The 22,356-nt window shown below is 35.9% G+C and overlaps 1 protein-coding gene across 1 annotated transcript in view; it reads left to right on the top strand.

Annotated features, from left to right (window-relative positions):
• The window catches only part of AK5 (adenylate kinase 5), an 83,488-nt gene that overhangs the window by 14,574 nt on the left and 46,558 nt on the right, over positions 1-22,356 (top strand). The window contains exon 6 of the mRNA XM_042819089.1: positions 5,778-5,969. Coding sequence (XP_042675023.1) covers positions 5,778-5,969 — 192 coding nt within the window. The remainder of the gene's footprint in view (positions 1-5,777; positions 5,970-22,356) is intronic.

Genomic DNA, 22,356 nt, shown 5'->3' with positions numbered 1-22,356 from the left:
CTGTGTAAATTAATTGTGCTAAAGTAAAGTAGGCCATGCAGAAGGGACAGTATTGGCTGTTGAGGAAGAGCTGACCTCCTCTCATAGTGCCAAGAAAACAGTCTGATGCTTAAACCTCCAAGCAGAAGTGATGCCTGCAGTCCCTTCATAAGCTTGACAGAGGTGTTAATGGCCAACTCTCCTATGGCAATCTGACTGCTAAGATCATAGTCCACAAAGAGCTTCCCATGGAAAACCTGCTCCATCAATAATATGAGCTCTAGAACAACTAATAAAATAATGCAATCCTTCTGATAATCCACTAAAGGGGAAAGAATCTATTCTTTGCAATAGTAAAGAACACAGTTACAGTATTCTTGTTACAGTAAAACTATTTCTCTGTGCCACTGTCTTTATATACTCTTCATTTCATTTCTTCCTTAGTGTCTACCTCCCTTCCCCCACATTTCCACTCCACTGTCCTAGTCTGAGAAGCTTCACAGATACAGTCTGTGATGATGGATATATATATAACCAGTCATTTCTATGAGTAGCAGCAATATACCACAACATAAGGTCGCATTATTATGTTTCTCTCATTAATTCTCATTGGCCCTGTGAGTTATAAATTGCTTTTTTAAAGTCAAGCAAGAGCAGGAAGCCTGTAGAATGGCCTTACCATTGTCTGTCTTCTCCCCGGGTAGATAAAGCACTCTCTTGAGAAAGACAAGCAGTGATTCAAGTTTCTGCTGGGTAAGACCTCATGTTTTCTCTTTTTCTGTGCAAAGACTTTTCCCTGCCTTCCAAAGGAAAGCTGATCCATTGCTGATCCTTACCTCTCAGGAAATAACCTAACAGTCTGTGTTCAGAAAGACTTAAGATGCCTGCTGAGAATTCTGAACTTGAGGTCTGTGTAGTCTTCTTTGTAGAAGTACTGTATTTACAACTAGGGATTTCAACTGGTTAGCTCTTCAACACAGGGAAATATCTGTATTAGTCCTCTCAAAAGGCACCTGGCTCTCTTAATCAATTACCAATTAGCCTTATCACCTAGTCTGGGAAATTTGCTGGAAGCTTATTGTCAGGCAACATGACTATGGTTCAGAAGCATTTGCCAGAAAGAATCCTATTCTAGAATTCATTCTTTGACAAGAGGATTCATGATTTTACTTTTCTAAAACATGAAGAAACTGTGTAGACTGGTAACCCAGCAGAGATGGAACTGTAAAATCAAATCAGTAATTAGAAGTGAGAGCATCCTTAAAATTGGCATAAATGTACTTGCTAGGAACTTTCACCAATTGAAATGAAATGCACGGCTGAATTAATGATGATATTTCATGAGCTGTACGTTAAGTTTCTCATGAGTGTCTAATGGAACATACCAGGAATTAACAAGCAAAGTATTTTTATCTCTTGCCTAATGAGAAACAACAACAGAGTGTAATCATCTAATTTCTAGCAAACAACCACTTTACTTTCACTAACAAGAGGAGAAGTAGAAAATATCCCAAGAGAAACAACCTCTTTCTATTCATACTGCTTTACATCAATTACTGACTTGAATGGAATACTCTCAACTCACTCTTTGTACCACTTTAAAGAAGGAGATTTAGAACCAAAAACTGTATGATTTACTTACTAGTAAATACTACTCTAAAAGAATGAGAGGACTGAACATTTCCTACCAGTGGTATTTTAAGTTATTGCCATATGTTCTTTGTATCAGTTAAAATTCAGAAAGTTGTGAATAACCAGAAACTTATCCGTTCTCATAAACCAAGATTTTGCCTTCTGCCAAATCCTGATTTGTAAGTAGTTAAATTTGGTTCCCCTGGATGTGAGTAACACTATCTACCTTCAGCATAAGATGAGTGTGTTAGGGGAAATCAGCATGAAGGAAAGCAGTTCTCCTACCTCTGCTGGATCTATACACAGAAGACCATTTCTGTAAGCTCAGTCTAAGAATAAACCTTATTGCCTAGTCAAAATACTCAACAGTGATTAATTCTGAATTAGGTTTGTTTTCACATGAGTCATAAAAAGTACTTTGTTAGGAAAAAAAAGGAAAAAAAAAGTAGTTTTATCCTCTTATTTATAGAGAGGTAGCTGTACTACCAGAGAAGTAAGCTCAGATGTCCGTATATTCACACTACTCTGTTACATTCCACCTTATTTATAAGCATGTTTTGCAAATGGGTGCAGTTGAGGTAAATGAAAGCAGAGCATTTTATGAAAACAAAAATGAAATATCAATAGACTTTCAAGGATTTATCCTGAAAGTTATAAATGCATGCAGGAGAAATATAGTAAATGCTGTTAAGTCTGTTTCCATACAGATATAGAAATTACTATTTCATGCATCAAAAACCAAGCAGAGATGTGTTTTTTGAATGATTTCCAGCTATTTTCTGATGAGGAAGATGAGTATTCTACAAGCCAGAGGAATTCATGAAGGCATCGCATAATCAGACTCTATTTTGTATTCCTATCTCAAATGGGCTTGAATTACCTTTTTTTTTCCACTTCCAAAAAAGTTTTGGACAATACTTCATTTAAACTGGGCTTTATGAACTAAGCCATTGCTCTTGGTGACATTTTATTTCAGTGAATGAAATGTATTTCAAACTACAAAAGCCAGACTGTCAGAATAAATAGTTTTAGTTCTTGGGATTCTGGTACTGCCTTTTCTATTGTTACTGTTACTGATCAGAAAATTAAGAACAATGCTTAGTTCCTGTAGAGAACTTTCCATTTAAAAAAGTGATACGGAATAATTAAAGCCTAATTAATTTGTTTTCCACAGCAATTACTATGTTGCACCTCATTATTATCTTCATTTTACAATTAGAAACTTTGAAAAATAGGCCCAGAGTATGCTTTCCCATTTTCTTAGAAAAGAACTGTCTGCTGCCTTCTGTCTTCTTTGCGGGATTTAAGCAAATGAGAACTGACACAGCTGATGGGTCACGATGACTTTCAGATCCTTCCCTCACTGGGGTTGCAATTACTCAGCCACGGTTTCTTTAAAGAACTGAGGCTGCCTGTGGAAAGCTGCAGTCTCAGGTTTGTGTCAAAGAAGAGGCCTTTTTTTCTTTGTCTCTTTTTCTTTTAGGGGTAGTTATTTAACAGGAGATCTATTTATTCTAAGTCCTGTGTGTAAGGTTTGGTGCTGTATGAGAAGTTATGTGATAAGCAAGACCTTAGGTTGTACACCAGAGGAGGTCTAATAGACTTCATAGAGCTGAGTGTGTGGTAGGTGGTAGTCCTGAAGGTGCCTGGGAGTAAGTGTTGAAAGTGGGAAGAAGGCCAGGTACAGCTTGAAGCTACAAGCTTCAACTGAAGATTTCTTACCATCTTTCCTCATGGCTGTTGGAATCGGCCAAAATGGAAATACTAAATAAAGCTCTTCACTTTAATAAGTCCATGTTGCATGAAAGTCTAACACGAAAGCTTACTTTCGTAGTCTTCCACATGAATAATTGTATACCCCTAAAGCTACTGCGTGGTAATAAGATTAACTGTCATTAATTAATTCATCCCATAAAAGGATGAAATAACCTGTCAATTAAAACAGGCTAAAAAGACAGGGAAATCATTTATTTATTTTTAAAAGTTGAGGTACCTGTTTTGGAAGTAGGACACAGCTTCTCTCTCAGTCACAGTGATTTAAGAAAGAAAAATCAAAGTTCAAGGTTGGTTGTTCCAAAATCTGATGTATACTCAGAAAAAAATATGAGATTTCTATTTTGGGGTTTAGGTTTTAGTTTCTGTCCCCTTGTCTCCAATCATCCACAATGTGAATAAAATATAAATTGATTTTCTTTGAGATCTCATTTAGTTTTCAATAATGGTAAAGAGGCCACCATTCTACCTGCTACTGCTGCTTATCAGACTGTCCTTTGTGGTTGGAAAATGGCTCTGCTTTCTACCTCCTCCATATCCTGCTCTTTTAGTGAACTGCTTTGCAAGCAAGAGCTAATGACCATCACTCCAATTTTGAACAGTTGTATTTTTTTTTACTCCAGGGGAGCCTTTCTATGCCTACACTGCCAATAGAAAAGGCCATGTACTTGTTGTATTCAAATGACAGAAATCCTGCTAGTTTTGACTTTTCAGTCTAGTGTATGGCTATTCTTAGGCAATTGGAGATCTCTGGATAAAGGGATCTAGATAGAAAGCATATTCAGAAACACATTTTTGTTCTGGCTGTCAACAGTAATATATTGGTAACAACTTGTGTGAAGAACATAAAGAGATGAATTCTTTAGAACACATGTAGATGTTTTGGTGATACACTTGTATACCTCAAATCAACAAAAGAACAAAGAAATTTATTCTATACATTGGAAACACCATGTGATGCATGTCTGTTTGGTGTTCTTGATCATCTACCATAATTTTTAATGTAATTAGATTATGTCATTTCAAGAACAGTAAGCTAATTTGTTTTACTTATATAAAAAAGACTGTTTTTTAGATATGTATGGACTGCAGGAATAACTTCATGCTTGTGTGTGAGAACCAATAAACCCTTTCTAATCTGTAATGAGATTAAAATATGCACAGTACAATAGGGTTTATTTTTATCATACAGAGAATCATCATACATTTTAAAAGGCAATCTCAACGAGAAAAAGATTTTTAAGTGAGTCTTTCAAGGGATGGATATTTATTTGTAAAAACAATAAATTAGATAGAAGAACAAAATCAGATCTCATAAATGTGATCAATAAACACTAGTAAATTGTAAAATTCTTCGAATTCACATTTCTGACTGACTTCTGTTTCTTCTACTATATGTACTAAGTTGCAATGACCTCTGAAGACTGCCTGTGAACATTAAGCAGAATTACTAAGTGGGGCTGAAACAGAACTTGCCACACTGACCAAAAAGGAAAGGAGAAATTAAAATCCTCTTAACTGCCACCCAACCTCTTGAGAGGTGCATTGACTTCAGCAAAATTTACAGGAATGGAGAAAGTCTTACAGGAAAATAATATGCTATAATACTGACAGGTCCAGGCAACATTTATATAATACTTGAACTGAATCACAGAATTGTAGGGGCTGGAAGGGACCTCTAGAGATTATCTAATCCAACCCTCCTGCCAAAGCCAGCTCTCAAGACCAGGTTGCACAAGTAGGCATCCAGGTGTGTCTTGTGTATCTCCAGAGAAGGGGACTCCACAACCCTCCTAGGGCAGCCAAACTGAAAATATGTTCTAACAAGGGAATGGTAGAATTATAAAACATTCATTAAAAAGGAAAAAGTGAGCCATAGCAGAGTGCATGGAAAAGCTCACAGCGGATCTTGGAACAGGTCCGTTTTCCCCTAGTCCTAGGCATCTGCCAGCTCCATCATAGCTGCTGGGTTTTAAATGCTACCTTACTGAAAAGAAAACCTTCCACAAACAGAAACCATACAGTTCCCTGCAGAATACGGGACATTTGTATTTTGCTCTTTATAAAGATCTGAATTTTAGCTAAGGGAACCTTCTGGTAATGAAAACAGCAAGTAAGGCTAAACAAGTTTTCTGGAGCAAAGTAAAAAATTTCCTTCAAAATTTTCCTTATAATTTCACATGAGACAAATAGGCAGGCCTTCAAATAAGAAAAAGTAACTCTTCCTCAAGCCTATGAATTCTTATTCTCTCCCAAAATGAAAGTACTTAATTAAGATCCACTTTATGCAAATGTTGCATAGCTGAGTCTTATCTAGTAATGGATTTGCTGAGTCCTGTTTTTTGGAGCAATCAACTTATTCACAGGCTTCTTGAATTGCTTTTTTCCCGCAGATTTGTACCCCAGATTTGGTGGTGTTCTTGGCATGTTCCAATCAGAGGCTCAAAGAACGGTTACTGAAACGTGCTGAACAGCAAGGGAGACCTGATGATAACCTGAAAGCTACTCAAAGAAGACTAATGAATTTCAAGCAAAATGCTGTTCCACTGGTTAAATATTTCCAGGAGAAAGGGCTAATTGTCACAGTAAGTCTTCTAATATGTACCTCTGAAAACTGTTGTAGTTACATTTGATTTCTTTGGTTTTCTTTTTGTTTTAAGATAGGCTAAATGACTCAAATTATGCTTTTGGTATTCATAACCGTGTTGACTGAAAGCAAACCTTTATCTTCTGACTGTAGCTATGAGGTGAAGGTTTACTTTAATATAATATGGCTTTCTTTACATTGTTGCTCTGTAGAAATCCATAACATTTTCCAACTGCTATTAAGAAGTTACATGAGAATAGTAAGAATAGTACATGAGAATCAAAGGTGTGTGCTTGTAGGTATATATAAGTATGTATGAGAGATAATATTGGCAAGGACTTATGCTGTCTTCCTAACTGTGTATTTCCAAGATGGTGATACCATATTTAGCCATTCATTTTACACTTTCTGAAAGTGGGGAGATAAACAGCTGTGAAACCTTCAGACTGGCTTAGGCCACTATGAATTCTATACTCTTTTATTTCACTGCAGCAGTCTCATTGTCTTTCAAATAGTTACGTAATTTCTGGATGCTTGTCTTGGGAAGTGAGGAAAACAGAAAAAATAAATTCTAAAGGAAAGCAGATCTTAGTCTAGAGTAAGTTAGTACAGGTTGTCAAAGAAGTTAATTTATATTTGTTGCATGGAGTTGTAAGGTCTATATAATATTTACACCTAACCTTATACACAGATATATATACACACACCATATATATAGTAACAAAATATAAATACACCAGTAACTAAAAGGTCCATAGATTATCTAATCATGATTTAAATGTGCCTTATTATGTGGTGTCCTAGAAGCTTTAACGTTTTAAGTTAAAATTTTGGTGATGAGAATATTGGGATGTAAACAGACCACTTGGAAATTAGTAAGAATGCAGACTTCTGCAGTACTCAGTGCAAGAAAGACTACCTCTAACCACAGAACAAACCAGAAGCTGCATGCATAAATAAAGCTAGACAAGGCTAATAGAAATAGGGCTACTAAGTGCTTCTGAAGTACATAAGTGCTTAATTGTGGCAAATTCAATGAGCAGTTGACAGTAGTTGAATTAATGACAAGTTCTAAATTAGAAGCTGAGTGTTTTTGTAACAGTGTGTGGAACTTGGTAGTATATATGGTACTGTAAGAGCACAGTTGGCCTCTGTTTCTTATAATAGCCTAAATAATTAAGGTATGTTCTCCTCATGGAAAATATCACAAATTCCGTATTCTGGTCAGAGTGTCTGAAATGCAAAGTCATCTAATGGTGCTGGTAGTCCTAATAATGTAATTCCTTTTGGAATTTTGGAATGAAAATCCCAAGAATTTAGCTAAGGGAACCTTCTGGTATCAATCGTTTTCTCCTGAGAATATCTGTTCTATTTGAGGATTGTCATTAACAGTGGAGAGGAGGACTCCAGAAGACTGGAGGCCTTGGGAGTTGCTTTAAATTACTGGGGAAGTATGTGTTCTGTAATATTTCTATAGCCTTTTCAAGTGCTTTTCCTACAGAAAGTCTGTGTAGTTCTTAAGGGAAGATGAGTCTTTTGTTGAGAAAGCATGTGGGGCATTTGGCTAGAATTGGAATTGAAACTGTAGTTCACATGTCTTATTAGAGGTGCTCCGGGGCAGCTGTTTTTCCCTTGTTGCAAAACAGGATGCAGTGGCGAAGCTAAGCCTTGGGATTTAGATGCAGTTTTATGGTCAAAAGATGAGGATATATTTTCCTGTAGATGATAAAGAATACATAAGGCATATCTCTTCTCTGTAAGATTTCATTACACATGGAGAACAGACTTTGCAGATGCTTAGGGCAGAACAAGTTGATAGGAAATAAATGAGAAAAAGGAGTACCCGGGAAAGAAGTAAAAATAGAAAATAGATTAAGAAATAGATTAAGCATGCATACTCCAGAACAAGTAAGCAAGTAAAAATTCCTACAAAAATGCATTTCTAAAACCATGTGACTTTGAAACAGAGGAGATATTCAAAGTCCACAGAAAAAACTACACACCTCTACAGAAAGTTTGAAACTTTAACATTAAAAAATGGTTATTTTGTTCAGTTTTATTCAACTGACAGGCCAGAATTATCTACTGAGTTTTGACAACAGTTACTTCTAGTGTGTTTGTTTTGTTGGAAATTATTTTGCCCAATGGGAAATCTATTTGTGTTTCTGCCAACTTCCTGTCCTATTCCTTTAATCAAACATCAATGGACACAACAGATGTTTTCTTACTCTGCCTCATGTTTGCTCTCACTCAAAAATCCCACTTCCTTCTTTGCTGATAAACTTGATCTTTGTTTTCGTTTTGAAAAAAAAAAAGAAAGAAATCTATAAATTTTTTCATAGCCCTTCATCAGTGGAAAAGTTCTCTCAAAGCTCTAGGATCCAACCAATACCAGTAAAGGACTCATCACCTTCTCCTGGTGGAAGTCTTATATCTTCAGCTTGCCTTTACTAGTATGTATCTGTATACTAAACATGTAATGCTAGCATTTCTACCTAGATTTGAGACACCTGCGCAGTCTGTTTCCTTACAGGAAAAGGAAGCAAGACAGATTATCACATTCACCCTTCTGATTATAATGTTGAACCTGCAAAGCATTGAAATGTTTTGAGGATGAGAGCAGTGTAAGAACTTGAAAAGCATAAAATAGAATTACACTAGCCTAATTTCTGGAGGAATGAATTCTTGAGGCAAGGTCAACCAGAAAAAAAGGAAGATTGCTCCATCAGATATTTCACACTATAATTGACATATTTTGGTCAAGTTAATAGAAAACCACATTCTTCTAGTTTCAGATCTTATTGGTTATGTTACTCAGGTGTAATTCTTTCCCCATATCTCCCCACCCTGCCCTTGGCCTTTGATAATATTATATAATATGTATCTTATACTTCTTTGCTGCTCTGTATGCTTTATCTTTTCAGATAAGGCATGCTATCCCTACTTTCAGAGGCTGATCCTGTTTTCTGTTTCCAAGGAAGGAAATGAGGGCCTAGAGTACTTCTAAGGAATGGGAAGGTATACCTGTTCCTTCTTAAAAAGTCCTTCGTTGGAACAATAACGTTGGAATATCCAACATTTTGGATTTTAGCTCAGATTTAACAGATCTGTAAATAGCATTATAATAAAGTAGAAAATATCTGATATTTTCACAACCATATATAACCTGTGTTTAAAATTCTGTTTAGCAGTGTGTCAGCAGATCTACCATCAAAACCTGACTTTACTAATTGCTTCTGAAGAATAACAAGAAAATAGTAATAAATATCACAATATTGGAGATGGAATTTATAAATAAAATAAATTGAGGGAAAAAAATACAATCCTAAATACTATGGGACTAATATGTTCTAATGCTTTTAATGTGGTTGCTGTCCTTACAACTACCATGCTCTGAAAAAATACTTTTCTTGTTACAAATAATAAAAGGTTAATCCTTCTTCCCTCCACCTCTGGCACCCCAGGAAAAAGCTGATATGGGTTACTGAAGGTCTAGACCAGCATATTAGTGTTCTCTGCTTAGATCTTGCTGTTAGATATCTATTAAAAGAGTTCCTTAAAAATCCTTTGAAAAATAAAGCTGAAAATGGTTTCTTAGTGTTAAGATGTATTTCTTTTCTGGACATTATATTGATATTTCATCATCATTAGACTTCTGCAGTGAACTACTTAGATCTTAAGAACACAAGCATCAGGTTCAAATAACCACATCATTTGACCTTTGAATAAATTACTATGATTTAAAATTATCCTAACTAGAAAACTTTTTTCACATACACCCCATAGAACATAATTCATCCTGCTGCAGGGAAGTTGAAAGAAACTGTATTTTAGGAACTAGTGATTTGTACCACACCAAAGCTAATTGTGGGAAGATGGTAGGATAGAGGAGAAGCAGGATCTTTATTTTGCCTTATTCAGACATGCATGTTAAATCTCTGCTATTCCTACTCCAGTGATAGCTATCACCCAACTACTAGTTACTTTCTGAAGGATGATTAAGTCATCACATCACTTTAACTGGAATTTTATCTGGCATGGATATAATACCATTATTTGTAAAAAATCTATGTAAGTTCTAGAGCTTCAGTGTCAACCTTGCTATGTTAGTAAGTCTGTGTGTGTTCTTCAAAAAAAAAAAGGGAGACTGTCTTTAATGAGAGAGAAACATTTTGCATTAAAAGAAGGCTGAGGACCTTATTTAAACAGTCAAGACAGGACAGCATCCTATCTTGGAAAATGTTGTTTTTACCAATGTCTTTGTATCTCACTTGTCTGTTTAGGGAATCTATTATGGCAAAACATTAAAATGACTTTCAGACTAGGCAGAGAAATGAAGAAAAATGAAAAAAAGTAGCTGAAGCTGGAAACAAGCTTTTGAGCACAAATTTAGAAGTGAAATAGTTGTGGGTGAGGGAAATAGCTTATAGAGCTGACTGCCCTCATTAGCATCAAACAAGCCTAATGGCTGTCAACTGTCATAGAAAAATTCCCCATGGAACAACATTACATAAATTTTTCTCTTGACTTGGTTATAAAAAGTGTTTTTCAATAGCATTGCGCACTGACATGAACTTCAGCTCCAGGCTGTGATTTACCAATACACTAGTGAAAGTAAAAGTTATAGTCCATTTCTAAAGTTTCTGTGGTATCGTATAACTTCCAACTTCAAATCTTGGTTTAGACCTTTTGTTTTCCTTCTTTCATTAGCTCTGAATTTTGAGTTCAAAGGACTTTCAGTTACTCATTCCCTTTAAATTGCCCTGCTTTCCTCTGAGAAGTGGGTCCTGTGGTTCTGCCAGTAGCTCTCAGGGTCAGTGCAGATCTTACTGATAGCAAGTGGTAAGCAAATGCCTGACCTGAACCTCCACCCTGCTTGCCTGATGGGAGCCATCGCTGGGCACCTCTCCCAAATGACAATCCAGCTCTGAGGATCTTCTCCTCATTGAAGGCATTTGCATCTTTTTTGGCAGAAAGCGGACTGATTTGTTGCACTTGGTTTTGTGGTAGTTGTACTTCTCCATGCAGTTTCACATTAAATAATTTTTAAAAGTCCCATGCTCCCTTCCTTGAAATAATTCCAGAAATAGGGACTGCTAGCCACCACCTCCCCTGCATGATCTGTTCTCCACCAGAGGCTCAGGAACTCATTTATATGCCATCTGATGCCTTACATCTTGCATTTTTTTTGCAGGAAAGTAATACAAAATCTAGTATTACAGATAGTTTCACTGAAACCTAGACCTGTCTATACCTCAACATAGCCCTTCTCCACACAAGTCAGAAATGTGAGTTTTGCTTTGCAGAGGACATTGAGCTGAGGTTTTCCACTGACTGTCCCAGTGAACCAATATGTTCTCAATTATCTCTCAACTGTTTTAAAAATAAAGTAGTCACAAGTGCAGTCCTGCAGAAGCATGTTAGGTGTGCTCTCACTGTGATTACCATACTGGCTTTTCAGGATACTTCTTGTTTCTTGGTGGTGAGAAGAGAGTCAGCCAAATTCTAATATTTTTGGAACTTCTCAGTTCAAACAAAGAATGTAGGCACCTGTCTGCAGGAACCTTAAGACCATGGTTTTGTGTGCAGTTCTGGAGTCGTCTTGTGGTTTACTGCATAGTTCCTAAATCTTTTTGTAAATTCCTGAATGTGTATGCTTATATAATTATAAAAAAAATTCCTACGGAGGGGGAAGGAGATGCTGGAGAGGAAATAATTACAATCACTTTCATTTTTTTTTGGTGATTCAAAGCAATGAAGCTTTGGTGATTCAAAGCAATGAAAGAGAAGCTGAATCTTAGAACAGGTAATCAGGCCTCAGCAGACACAGATAGTCACCAAGCTGCCAGTGCTAATTAAGGGTCAGTGCATCTCTGATATGTTTGATAGCTCTCCTGCAGAAAAACTGGGACAAAAGAGCAAGCCTGTCTCCATAACTGCTGTTTCCTGTAAAACTGCAGAACTAGAGCATGCATATACATGCTGTCATCACTGCTAGGTCTTATATGGTGTCTCAACGCTATTCATGTATTACTACTTAGCAGGATATTTTGAAAAATGTACCAAAGTATGTATATGAATGAAATATATGTAGGAATATTCCTAAGAAAACTGTTTATAAATATACACACGTTGTATATGGGGGAGATGATTAATTTGTGTATATGCAGAGCCATGTGCACCGTATTCACTTCCAAAGCTTCAGAATAATCTGATTATATGATTTATGTTAGCAAATTCAGCATATCGAAATACTGATGTCTGCCTGAGAGTGGCCAAGCATAGAAAGTTGCCATTTGTGCATGTGCATGTGTGCAGAAAAACCTTCAAGTTGGTATTTCTTTGCTGCGGGGAACAGAATTCCTACAGCACTGTGTTATTTTCTAACTTTGAAAGTGTGATGATTTAAGTAAATACAAGCTTTCTGAAATCTTGCCCTATAACCCCTGATAAGCAGAAAAAAAAAAAAAAAAAAAAAAAAAAAAAGATGTTAAAAAAAAAAAGAAGAAGAAATAAACAGAAATAAAAATTCTGTCTATATAGTTGGTTATAGATGAGTACATGGTCCAAAACTGATTTAGGAATACAAGAGAGAGGGAATGCTGTTTCTGACAGGCACACTGTCCCAGATTTTATCCATTTCTGGCACTGTGAATACCAATACATGTTTAAAATTAACAGGGCTGTTTTTTACAGATCTGGAGCTAAAGCTAAGTGATGAAGGCAGGTTTTCATGCAGAGAAATGAACTGCTAGAGATGTTTAAAATATCATGCTCTATATATTCTTCAAGTCATTTTAAACTGTTCATCTTAAGGTAATTAATCTGGGTCCTTTGGGTGAATATTAACTACAAGTAGGAAATTAGAAGCTAAAGTGAGATTTACAGAATATTCATTTTTTGTATTTAGAGGAGCCTCATGCTAAGAAATCAGCTTAGAAAAAGTACTTAATCTCTGGAAAGACTTTTTGCATTGGATCAAGAGTATCTGGCATCCATGAGGAAATTTTCCTATATTAAACTGCACCTGATCTTGTGAGGACCTAGCAGAAGAGCCAGAAGCCCATTTCAGTCACACTTTTATGTTAAAATCCCCAAATAGACAAAAAAATTATAAGTGATTTTTAATTCTGATTACTGCTGGTGGATCTTCTCTGTGCAAACTTTATATTCAATGATTTCCTGATTTTATGCCAAATGCTTTTTCTGACATTTGATTGATGAAAGAATTTCAGATACCAGCTTATGTAAGTTACTACACCAACAGAAACAGGTCTTTCTTCTCTCCAGCAAGCTCTCAGTCTCACAGCTCTGATAAAACATAACTACATTAGGTATTAGATATTCTGGTATGTAGCTTCCTTATTTCCTGAATCTTAAACTAGTAACTTTAGCTGCTGCTTAATATTTCTATTTCTTTATGCACTAGACAACTGAATGTTTGATCTGATACCAATCACAGTCTAGATTCAAATGGGTGAAGTGAAACTGAGTGCACTGGCCTCTCATCATGCCATCTAATATTATCCTGATTGTTGGAGCGTTTTTTTGGTCCTCCTCTTCTTTATTTTTTCTGTGGATTCACTACATCAAAAACAGACAAAAGATTTCCCCTTCTCATTTTTTAATGCGTTGTAAAGGTAAATTTATTAACATTTGTGAATGCTCAGGAAAGTGTCAAAATGAAGGAGATGCTCAGATTGTCAGCAAAAAGTGATGCAGCTAATGTTCTGGAACACTGTTGCTTTTTTCTCTAGCATTCTCATGTCTTATTTCAGCATTTAGGTTCAACAATGGTTAGATACTGCTACAGTTTTGGTGAAGAACTAAGAAAGCTGAACAGCTGCTCTCATATTGTCTGACTCAGGGAACACGATGCACAAGACAGTGCTAGCGTGAGGACAGTAGTCTCGCTCTCATCTGTTGGTTATATATCGAGGATTTTTTTTATAAATAAATCAGCCTTTAATCTGTTCTGCTAAAAATATTTTTATGCAGATCTTAGAACAGTTTCTTTACATTTTCCACTGGATTTTCCCTCCCGCTTTTGACCACAAAGTCAAATTAAAATTTTACAACCACATTTTCAAGACTAGCACTTCAAAATTCTCTGTCCTGTCAGGTCATTTCCTGCTTTTTACCATTCACTGTGTTTCATTAATAATATACCTTCTATAGTGCCTGTGTCATCTCTATCTCCTACCACTGCAAGAGGCCAATTAGGCAATGTTAAAATACTCTTTTCACTAGTTTCCTATTGCATTCCATCTTCTGTGCTCTTTTGGTCTTCTCTACTAAAATGAACAAAATTCTGTGTAAGCGCAGAGCCCTTACAGAAAGGGAACCTAGAATGTGGGCAATGCAGTTTACATTCAAGTTGCTTATTAAATTTCTCACTCCGTAATACACTGAAAATAGTTTCAATAACCCTCTTTGTATCCCAAAGTCTTATCCCACAAATTTTGCTAGAAATATTCTACCTATTTCACTTATATTCAGTACTGCTTATTTCTGTTTTTGTTTTCTTTTTACAAGAACATTATCACAATTTTCTTCTCTTCTTCAACTACGTGCATTGCCTCAGCCTGCTGTAACTGCCGTAAGGGTCATCAAAGGTTTTGTGGGTACATCAGCTTTCAACTTTGATTCCCCTCATGGATGCAAGACACTAATGAGATCAAGACCTGTAGTGTGAACAGAAGCTTTTCTTTATCTATTACAATTCTTATTCTCTCATATCTCTTGAATTTAGAAAGAGGGTCAGGAGCCACGTGAATTCTGAAGTCAGTTTGTTTTGGTTCTGAGAACCGTTTGTTATATCTTTAACTACCTGCAGGAGGGTATCTCTTAGAAAAGCACTAAATTTTAAAGAATGAGAGTTATAACAGAAGAAGTTATACAGAACAATTTGTACAGATGTAGATATTCTCTCACAGTTTAGGTTAGGACTTGGTAACAGAAACAATGCCAGTATTTTTTTGACAGATGTTCAGATGATCTTTGACCCTCAGTTCACCAGGCAGCTATGCTAGAAATAACTTTCAGTGGAATTTATTTGATAGCCTATTATTAAGGGTGCAAAACAATTTGTTGTAACCCCACTCTGATAACATATTTATAATTTATGTATTTATAAAAATGGTACAGCTCTGAGACAAGAGTATGTAGGAAACCTGCAAAATAAATCATAGGCAAGTGTCCAGGCTCCTCACTATTTAAGGTAAAAGAGTGCTTGAGTTCACATCAGGGAATCTGTTAAAAATCAGCAGGTGTGTGAAATCAATTGCTTGCACAGGGAACATAGATAAAGGGGCTCTCTGCAGGTTCTTGCTTTCTGTACTGGAAGAAGACAGAAGTCAACATGCCAAATGGAGGGCTATTAATGGAAGTTGGAAATTGGTTAGTGTGAATAGGACCATGCAGAATTTCCTTTGTCAGGGGATGTATATTCAGTTAGCTCTCCTATTCCCCTGGTGTAATTTTAATACAGAGTAAGCTTTACAAATAATTAGGATCTTCTTGTTCTACAGTACAGACCAGCCTCAGAACTGCTAGAAGTTAGAGATTACGGCTCTCTGGAAGTTGGGACAGTGAGCTTCAAAAGTTACTGGGAGCTAAATCACTGGAGTCCAAGCTAATAAAAATTGTATGCCTTCTTTGTTGACAATAATGACAGCATGGAATGCAGTCACCAGTTCCAGTCACTGCAACAATTCCTTCAAAAAAACACTTGGAAACAAAAATATCTGACACCTCCCACATCATACCCCTCAACCCACGAAAAGACAGTGAACTTCTGTTAGAAATATTGCTGCTACATGAGGTTAACTGCACAAAGATAGCCTTCTAGTTGATTTTTTTTCCATTTGGAAAAATAAGTTGTTTACGCTTTATACTGAATGCAGTGCTATGTTTTACAATGAGAATTTGTATTTAACTGAGCAAGCTTATGAAGTGATGACAATTAGACAAGTCACAAGCAGAAAGAATAAGAAGAAAGGACCTTATCCATCATCTCTGGTGGTGTTTCAGTCAGGAACAAACATTATGAACATCATGTTCAGGTACGTACAGTTGTCAGAACCTGTTTTTCACAACTTATTTACTGAATTACAATTTCATAGCAGAAAAAAGCATGAAATTAACGGCCTGATTTTAGAACTTCCACGTTGATCTTATGAAAAACAGGTGTTAAAAGCTCAGAGAACTGATATTCACATCATCTCCTACTGAAATCCACTGACTCAATGTGCTGTGGCACACTCCAGAGTTACTAACTGAAAGGCTTTTAATGCATAGCTACATACATTAAAGAAATCACAATGAAAACAAAGAATTCTGATTAAACAACTGCCCGTTATTGTAGCAGCTGGAACGTTGAGTAGTTGCCAATGCTCTGTTTTAAGAGGGGGAGGCCAGATTGCCATTTGCAATGTCATTGCTGCTGGCTTGTGCATGCACCACTTTTCACAGTACACAAGTGAGACCAGTTAATTGTTTAAAAATCTGCTATGGAGAGCTGGGAGCTTCAATCCCATTTACTGAAAATTGAGGTAAAATAAACGTGGACTAAACATTAGAGAGCCAAGATTTCATATGCACATCTACTGTTATTCCCAGTCATTTACCTCAGCAGAGGGTATTATTCTAGAAATCAAGCTTACAGCTCAGAACAGCAGTTGTGAGCTTTATGCATACACTATTGGCAAATTATTTTATCTACGTTACCCAAAAAGGACAGGCTAAATGATTGTAGTCCTCTCTTCCAACCTTAACATTGATTAATCTAAGTTTTTATTCTGAAAGCTTGCTTCTGCATCATTGAGGTGGTTCATTTTATACAGTTGTCAGTGATTTTTTTGAAGGCAACATAATAATCTTAAAGCTTGTTTGCCTCCTTTTACTTGCAGATTTGTTATGACAACTATTGGCTTTCTCAGTCAAATGAATTTAAAATACACAGAATTGTATCAAGTTATAAGGGCAGGAATCATTACTGTTATCTCACTCATGAATTTATGGCTGGATTTTGAAGCTCTCTATCTGATGTTTTGATTTAGCTTTTTTTAGAATTTCTGAATTGTTATTGCTTGCTCAGGCAGTGGGGAATCATTGAAACAATTAGTTAAATGTCTCTCTTATTTTAGTTAAAAACTCAATCATAGAGAAAAGTGCCCTTCTACATTAAATGCTCAGATCATAAACTGGTGTAAATTGGCACTGTTCACTGATTCTAACAGGATTTTCAAAGTTGATACTTACTAGATTTATTCATTTGCAACAACACACTTCTATGAAGGGTGTATGAGAAAAGTTTGTCACTCGCATTATTTATGAGTCAAATGTCTTGAGCCAAAGTAAACCAAGAAAGGTTGAGGAAAAGTGATGAGCAAAAGCATGCTTTTCAAAGACAATATTTCTTCTTTCATTCTTTACATTAGTGCTTCCCTTCTGTTGAAACTTCTGTTGTTTGCAGGAATGTAAATTAAAACAGCATCCTGCAAAATTTCAGTAAGTTTATTTGAGGCGGACTTTGTACTCAGGACAAAAACAGTAATAACAAAATGTGAAGCATTGAGATCCTAATCTATGTTTGTCATAGAAAAAGGAATACATTATAATTTGTTCACATCAGGGCAATTCCACAAAGAGAAAAATGAGATGTGTATATCCTCAGAAAGGTGTAAAATTGATTTTTGCTTTCTCACCAGTGTCAGTAGGAGTTGTCACTAATAGTGCTCTGAGCAAACATATGCACCAGGTGTCCAAAAACAGTGTCTACTGATTGGCATTGAAACATGTCATTTAGGCTTCACAATGCTTATGCAATAACATAGCGTTACAGACAAGGAAGAAATAGTTGATTCATGTTACCTAAATGTTAGTAGTAATTGGAAACATCTTTTGAATGAAGATGCCACTCTTGCTCAGATCCAAAGAGGATAATATAGTCATCCTACAGTAAGTTTTCATTTTTTTCCCCCATCTGAATTTTCTGAAGGCAAAGAAATTGTGTGGAAGCACATACTAAAGCCAGACATCCAGAAAGACAACTTCAGAACAGCCTGGAGATGTTTCATCTCCAAGCATATCTTCCCCTTTAAGGGGCTACAATCAGATATTGTTATACATACAGAGATCTATTGTTTCAACTTAAGACTTTGACACCTTCTTTTAACAACTAGAATCTAAACTTTCTGGAAAACTTCACAAATCTTGTCTTTGATCTACAAATTATCACAAGTTTACTTTTAGAGTGAGTCAGAGTTGACATTGCTTAACATATATCATATATAGCATAACATGGCCATTAGTATGAACTTTTTTTTACAGTGTTTGATATAATACTCCATAAAAGCTGTGAGATTTAGTAGTATTTATCACATGCAAAAGGGTGGAATTGGAACTTTAATAATGATTATTTGTTAATTATTGTGATTTTTTAAATTTTTTTTCTACATTCCAAGTAATTTCACTGCAAAGATAAAGAAATCTTCATTTCCTTGAATGTCTTCTGTTTCATTGGAATTTTTTCTTAAACAGAAAAAAAAAAAAGGAAAGAAAAATATCTTTGAGCCTAGTATCATGAATTGGTATTAACCATCACACAACTTAATAGTAAGCTTGTTCTTCTCATATGGTTTGCATCTTAATCTTCTTTTCACTACTGGATGTATTCAAAATAAAGACTACACTGTTTCTACCCATTCACACTGCCACTTTTCAAAAAATCTTGGCAATATAAGAAACAGATAATCTAGAATTCATCTTATACATCTCATTTCCTGTATGTCCTTTATCTAAGAATCATGCAGAAGTACCCATTTTCACTTTGAGTTGCTCTCACTTAGCTTCCATAAGCTTGTACTGAAGCTTTTTCAGTTGTTCTTCAATTGTTATTGCTTTCAGTTGCTAACATAAACGTGCATAAATTCATAGTTGTAATTGTGTGGCTGTTTGTCAAGTATTTAGAAGCACAAAATACAATCAAATTAAGGATTTCTCCCAAAGCCTAAACTGCATCCAAGCCTATCCTGTTTTTCAGTATCCATAAGCATGCCAGAGCTTATGCCATTTCTGAATAACGTGAACCATTTTAATAATAATTTTATTAATAACAATTTTAATAATAAAAGAAAAGAAATCAAAAGCAAAGGATAATTTAAAAATGTTCTAAATAGCCATTATTTCCTGTCAGAATTTGAATTGAAGTCAGTACTACAACAGTAGTGAAGGCTGAAGGGAAGAGATGCCTTTCATGAACTCTGAGCTGACACACGACAGAAGCAGACTCTTTGATGACACTTCTGATTCTGCGGTTTGCTGCCCATGTTTTTTCTGAGTCCCAGTAGAAATGAATATCACTGCACAGCTGAGTGACTGAAATTATTCCACTTAAGCAGTTTTAAAGAAACAGCCAGGGAAAAAAGAAAAAAAAGCCCTTAGAAAATGAAAAGTTAGAGGCTTCACAGATAGTCCTTCACCTGCCATTTTACCAGATGGCAGTGACATCAACTACTGTGTAAGAAACTCCATGATGTAGTATCATCCAACAGAAAAATACAGCAATGGTAAAGTAGCTGTATTGACAGTGAATACTATCCAGAAGCCATTGTAATACAGAGAAGACCCAAAGCTTATAAGATAATTAATATTTACAAAGAGTAAGGCAGTGGGTTCTCCCTTAGTATATCAAAAGTTGTAATTTTCTGTCTAAACCAGAGAAAAAGAGAGTTGTGATGTATAAATGATGTATAAATACACAGTATAGGTTACTTGGCTTGTTTTTTCTGCAACAAGCTATATCTCAATCTATTAACCTATGGTATTATATCTCAAGTGCTAGAGTTATATATTTCTGTATGCTATAATTCACTTAGCTCAAATGAAATGCCCAAAATTAGAAAGATTCAAATGAAGCAACATAATTTTTCCATTTTTCTCTGTAGGCTTACCCTATAGCCACAATACATGCTTTTCTTGCCAGTATCTCTTCACAGACTTCATTTTCTTACCTGAAGTAAGTGAGCTGCTCTAGTTTTCTGATTTGTGTTTTCTGTTTCCTTGATCAAAGAAGTGGCCATTCTGCCTGCTACCCTGTTGGCAAGGCATCCCTCACAGATTTGTCACGTTGTCTTTCTCACTTTTAAATTCATGATATTACTTAGTGTTTCCCTACAATTGCTTCATTTCGTAACCTCTGAGTCGTAAGCTTTTGAAAAGTTAAATTACGTCATTCAGGTCCACTTTGTCCACTTTTCTAGTTATGGTATTTAAAAAAAAATGCTTTCAACCTACATAATCATGTGGGATTTTGTTCTGCGTTCATTTTCAAAACATGCATACAACATGGAGGAATGTCACATTCCATGATGACTAAAGCAGTAGCTCGTCTTTATCTCCTTAGCTTGCCAGCTTTCATTTATAAATCAAATAGTCTCCTTAGTGCTCGGAAACAACATGCTCCAATAATTTAGACAACTAAACAGAACTTTCTGGTACAGAAATTAAAATAGCAGTACGTTCGCTTCTTGCTTCAGGAAACAAATTCATGTCCTTCCTGAGGCAGCACAATTGGAAGCTGGTTTTACAAGCCAATCCTAAGCTCAAACTGACATTTGCTCAACATTATCCCAAATTTGGTACAAGTCATGCTCCTAGAAACAAACAGTAACAGTTGATCAAAATGTAATGCTCTTCAACTCAAGAAGAATAGGGAAGGGGTTATTGTCAATAAGTCCAGTGTTTTTATGAAGTTGATTGGTATAGAGATCACCAGTGGAAATACTGTTTACCCTAGATCAGAATTTATTTACACACACAGGAAACATTTGGCTGAGAAGTAGCTTTTTCTTTTTTCTTCCAAGGAGAAGTCAGTAATGTTCAAATGTTCTACAGTTCTTACAATCTGAAATTCCACTTGGAACATTAGAATCACAGAATGGCTTGGATTGGAAGGGGCCTCAGAGTTCCAACCCCACTGCCCCAGACAGCATTGCCAACCACTAAATCAAATACTAACTAGATCAGGTTGCCCCATCCAGCAAGGCCTTGAGCAACTCCGGATCAAACCACCTATACTTCCCAAGTGACACCTACAAACATCAAGATATTTCACCAATTGAACACAGATTTAACATATTAAAAAACTTTATCAGCTAATCTTTAGGTTTATGGTAGATCCCATACTTGTCCTTGGATCCAAGTCTATTTCTCATACTTCAATATGCAACTGAGATTAAGGAGGACTTCTCATGTTAGCTTTCATTTGGTAGCATCCCTTCTTAGAAAGATCAGACAATGTGCAGGCAAAAATCATATTTTGATAGTAGCAGTTTTGAGGTTATTTAATGCAAAAATACCAGTCTGCAGTATTTTAGTAGTTTTGTTCAGAATCTCTGCTACAAAAGCCAACAGAAGAAATATTGTTGATCTTGAAAGGGAAATATTTGAGGCATTTAGCAGCAATACCAATGCTTTTCACTGAAGCAAAGTATCACTGGAAGAAGATACATTTCTGGGAAGGAATGTATTTTATTTCTCTGATTTTTTTTTTTTTTTTAAATTTGTTTTAATTGCCTTATGTGATTTACAGTTGTTGAGTGTATGACCTTTTCTAGGAAATCACATATTTGTAATAAGAGCTATTATTCTGCTGGGGTCTGTGGGAATGGGAACACTGAAGTATTTGTCTAATGCAGCACAGGAGATATTTGGAGATGAGTCAAGTGATTCTAGATCTGTAGTGTCACTGAGATGTATATAGCAAACTGCCAACAACAGCTGCTGTTGACTGGGCTTCACACAGCATATTTGTACAGTTCTGGCCTTTTTCTAGGTTTCAAAATACTGCATTTTACATAAATGCTGCAGAATTTGCAGTATCACTATGAAATCCTGTACTGTAAGAGGTAAAAAAAAGAATACTGAATATTAAGAAATAACAAGTTATTAATTAATGCTGTGGGAATTTGGACAGCATCTGACCACATTTGACTGAAATCCAGTTTGTGCCTTCCTTTAGGGTTAGGTGCAGTACAGTAAAAATACAATTTCTTCCAGACCCAGTGGAGGAAAAATTAAGGTGATCTCTCACCCTCAGGCTGAATGTTTTCCTGAGTTCTATAGAGACACAGTAAGACATAAAAATGAATACAAGTCACAATGCATAATCACAGCAGAAAGGTAGGATTTCTCCCTTTTTTTCTGTCTATCAAATACTATTACTCTGAATAAACCTGTAAAGATAGCATATTACTACTGCTAACTGTTAATTGTGTTTTCAAATAAGAAATACCATTTACTTGGCATCCTGCTGTTCCACATTATACAGGTGGATCCTGGCTTCACATAATTTTACTGTGAAAGCAATTAAACTGCCAGAA

This window comes from Centrocercus urophasianus, unplaced genomic scaffold (assembly GCF_019232065.1).
Source record: "Centrocercus urophasianus isolate 14NV4802_14NV808 unplaced genomic scaffold, USGS_Curo_1.0 seq_18, whole genome shotgun sequence".
Lineage (NCBI taxonomy): Eukaryota > Metazoa > Chordata > Aves > Galliformes > Phasianidae > Centrocercus > Centrocercus urophasianus.
This window is presented reverse-complemented; position numbering and strand designations above follow the sequence as displayed.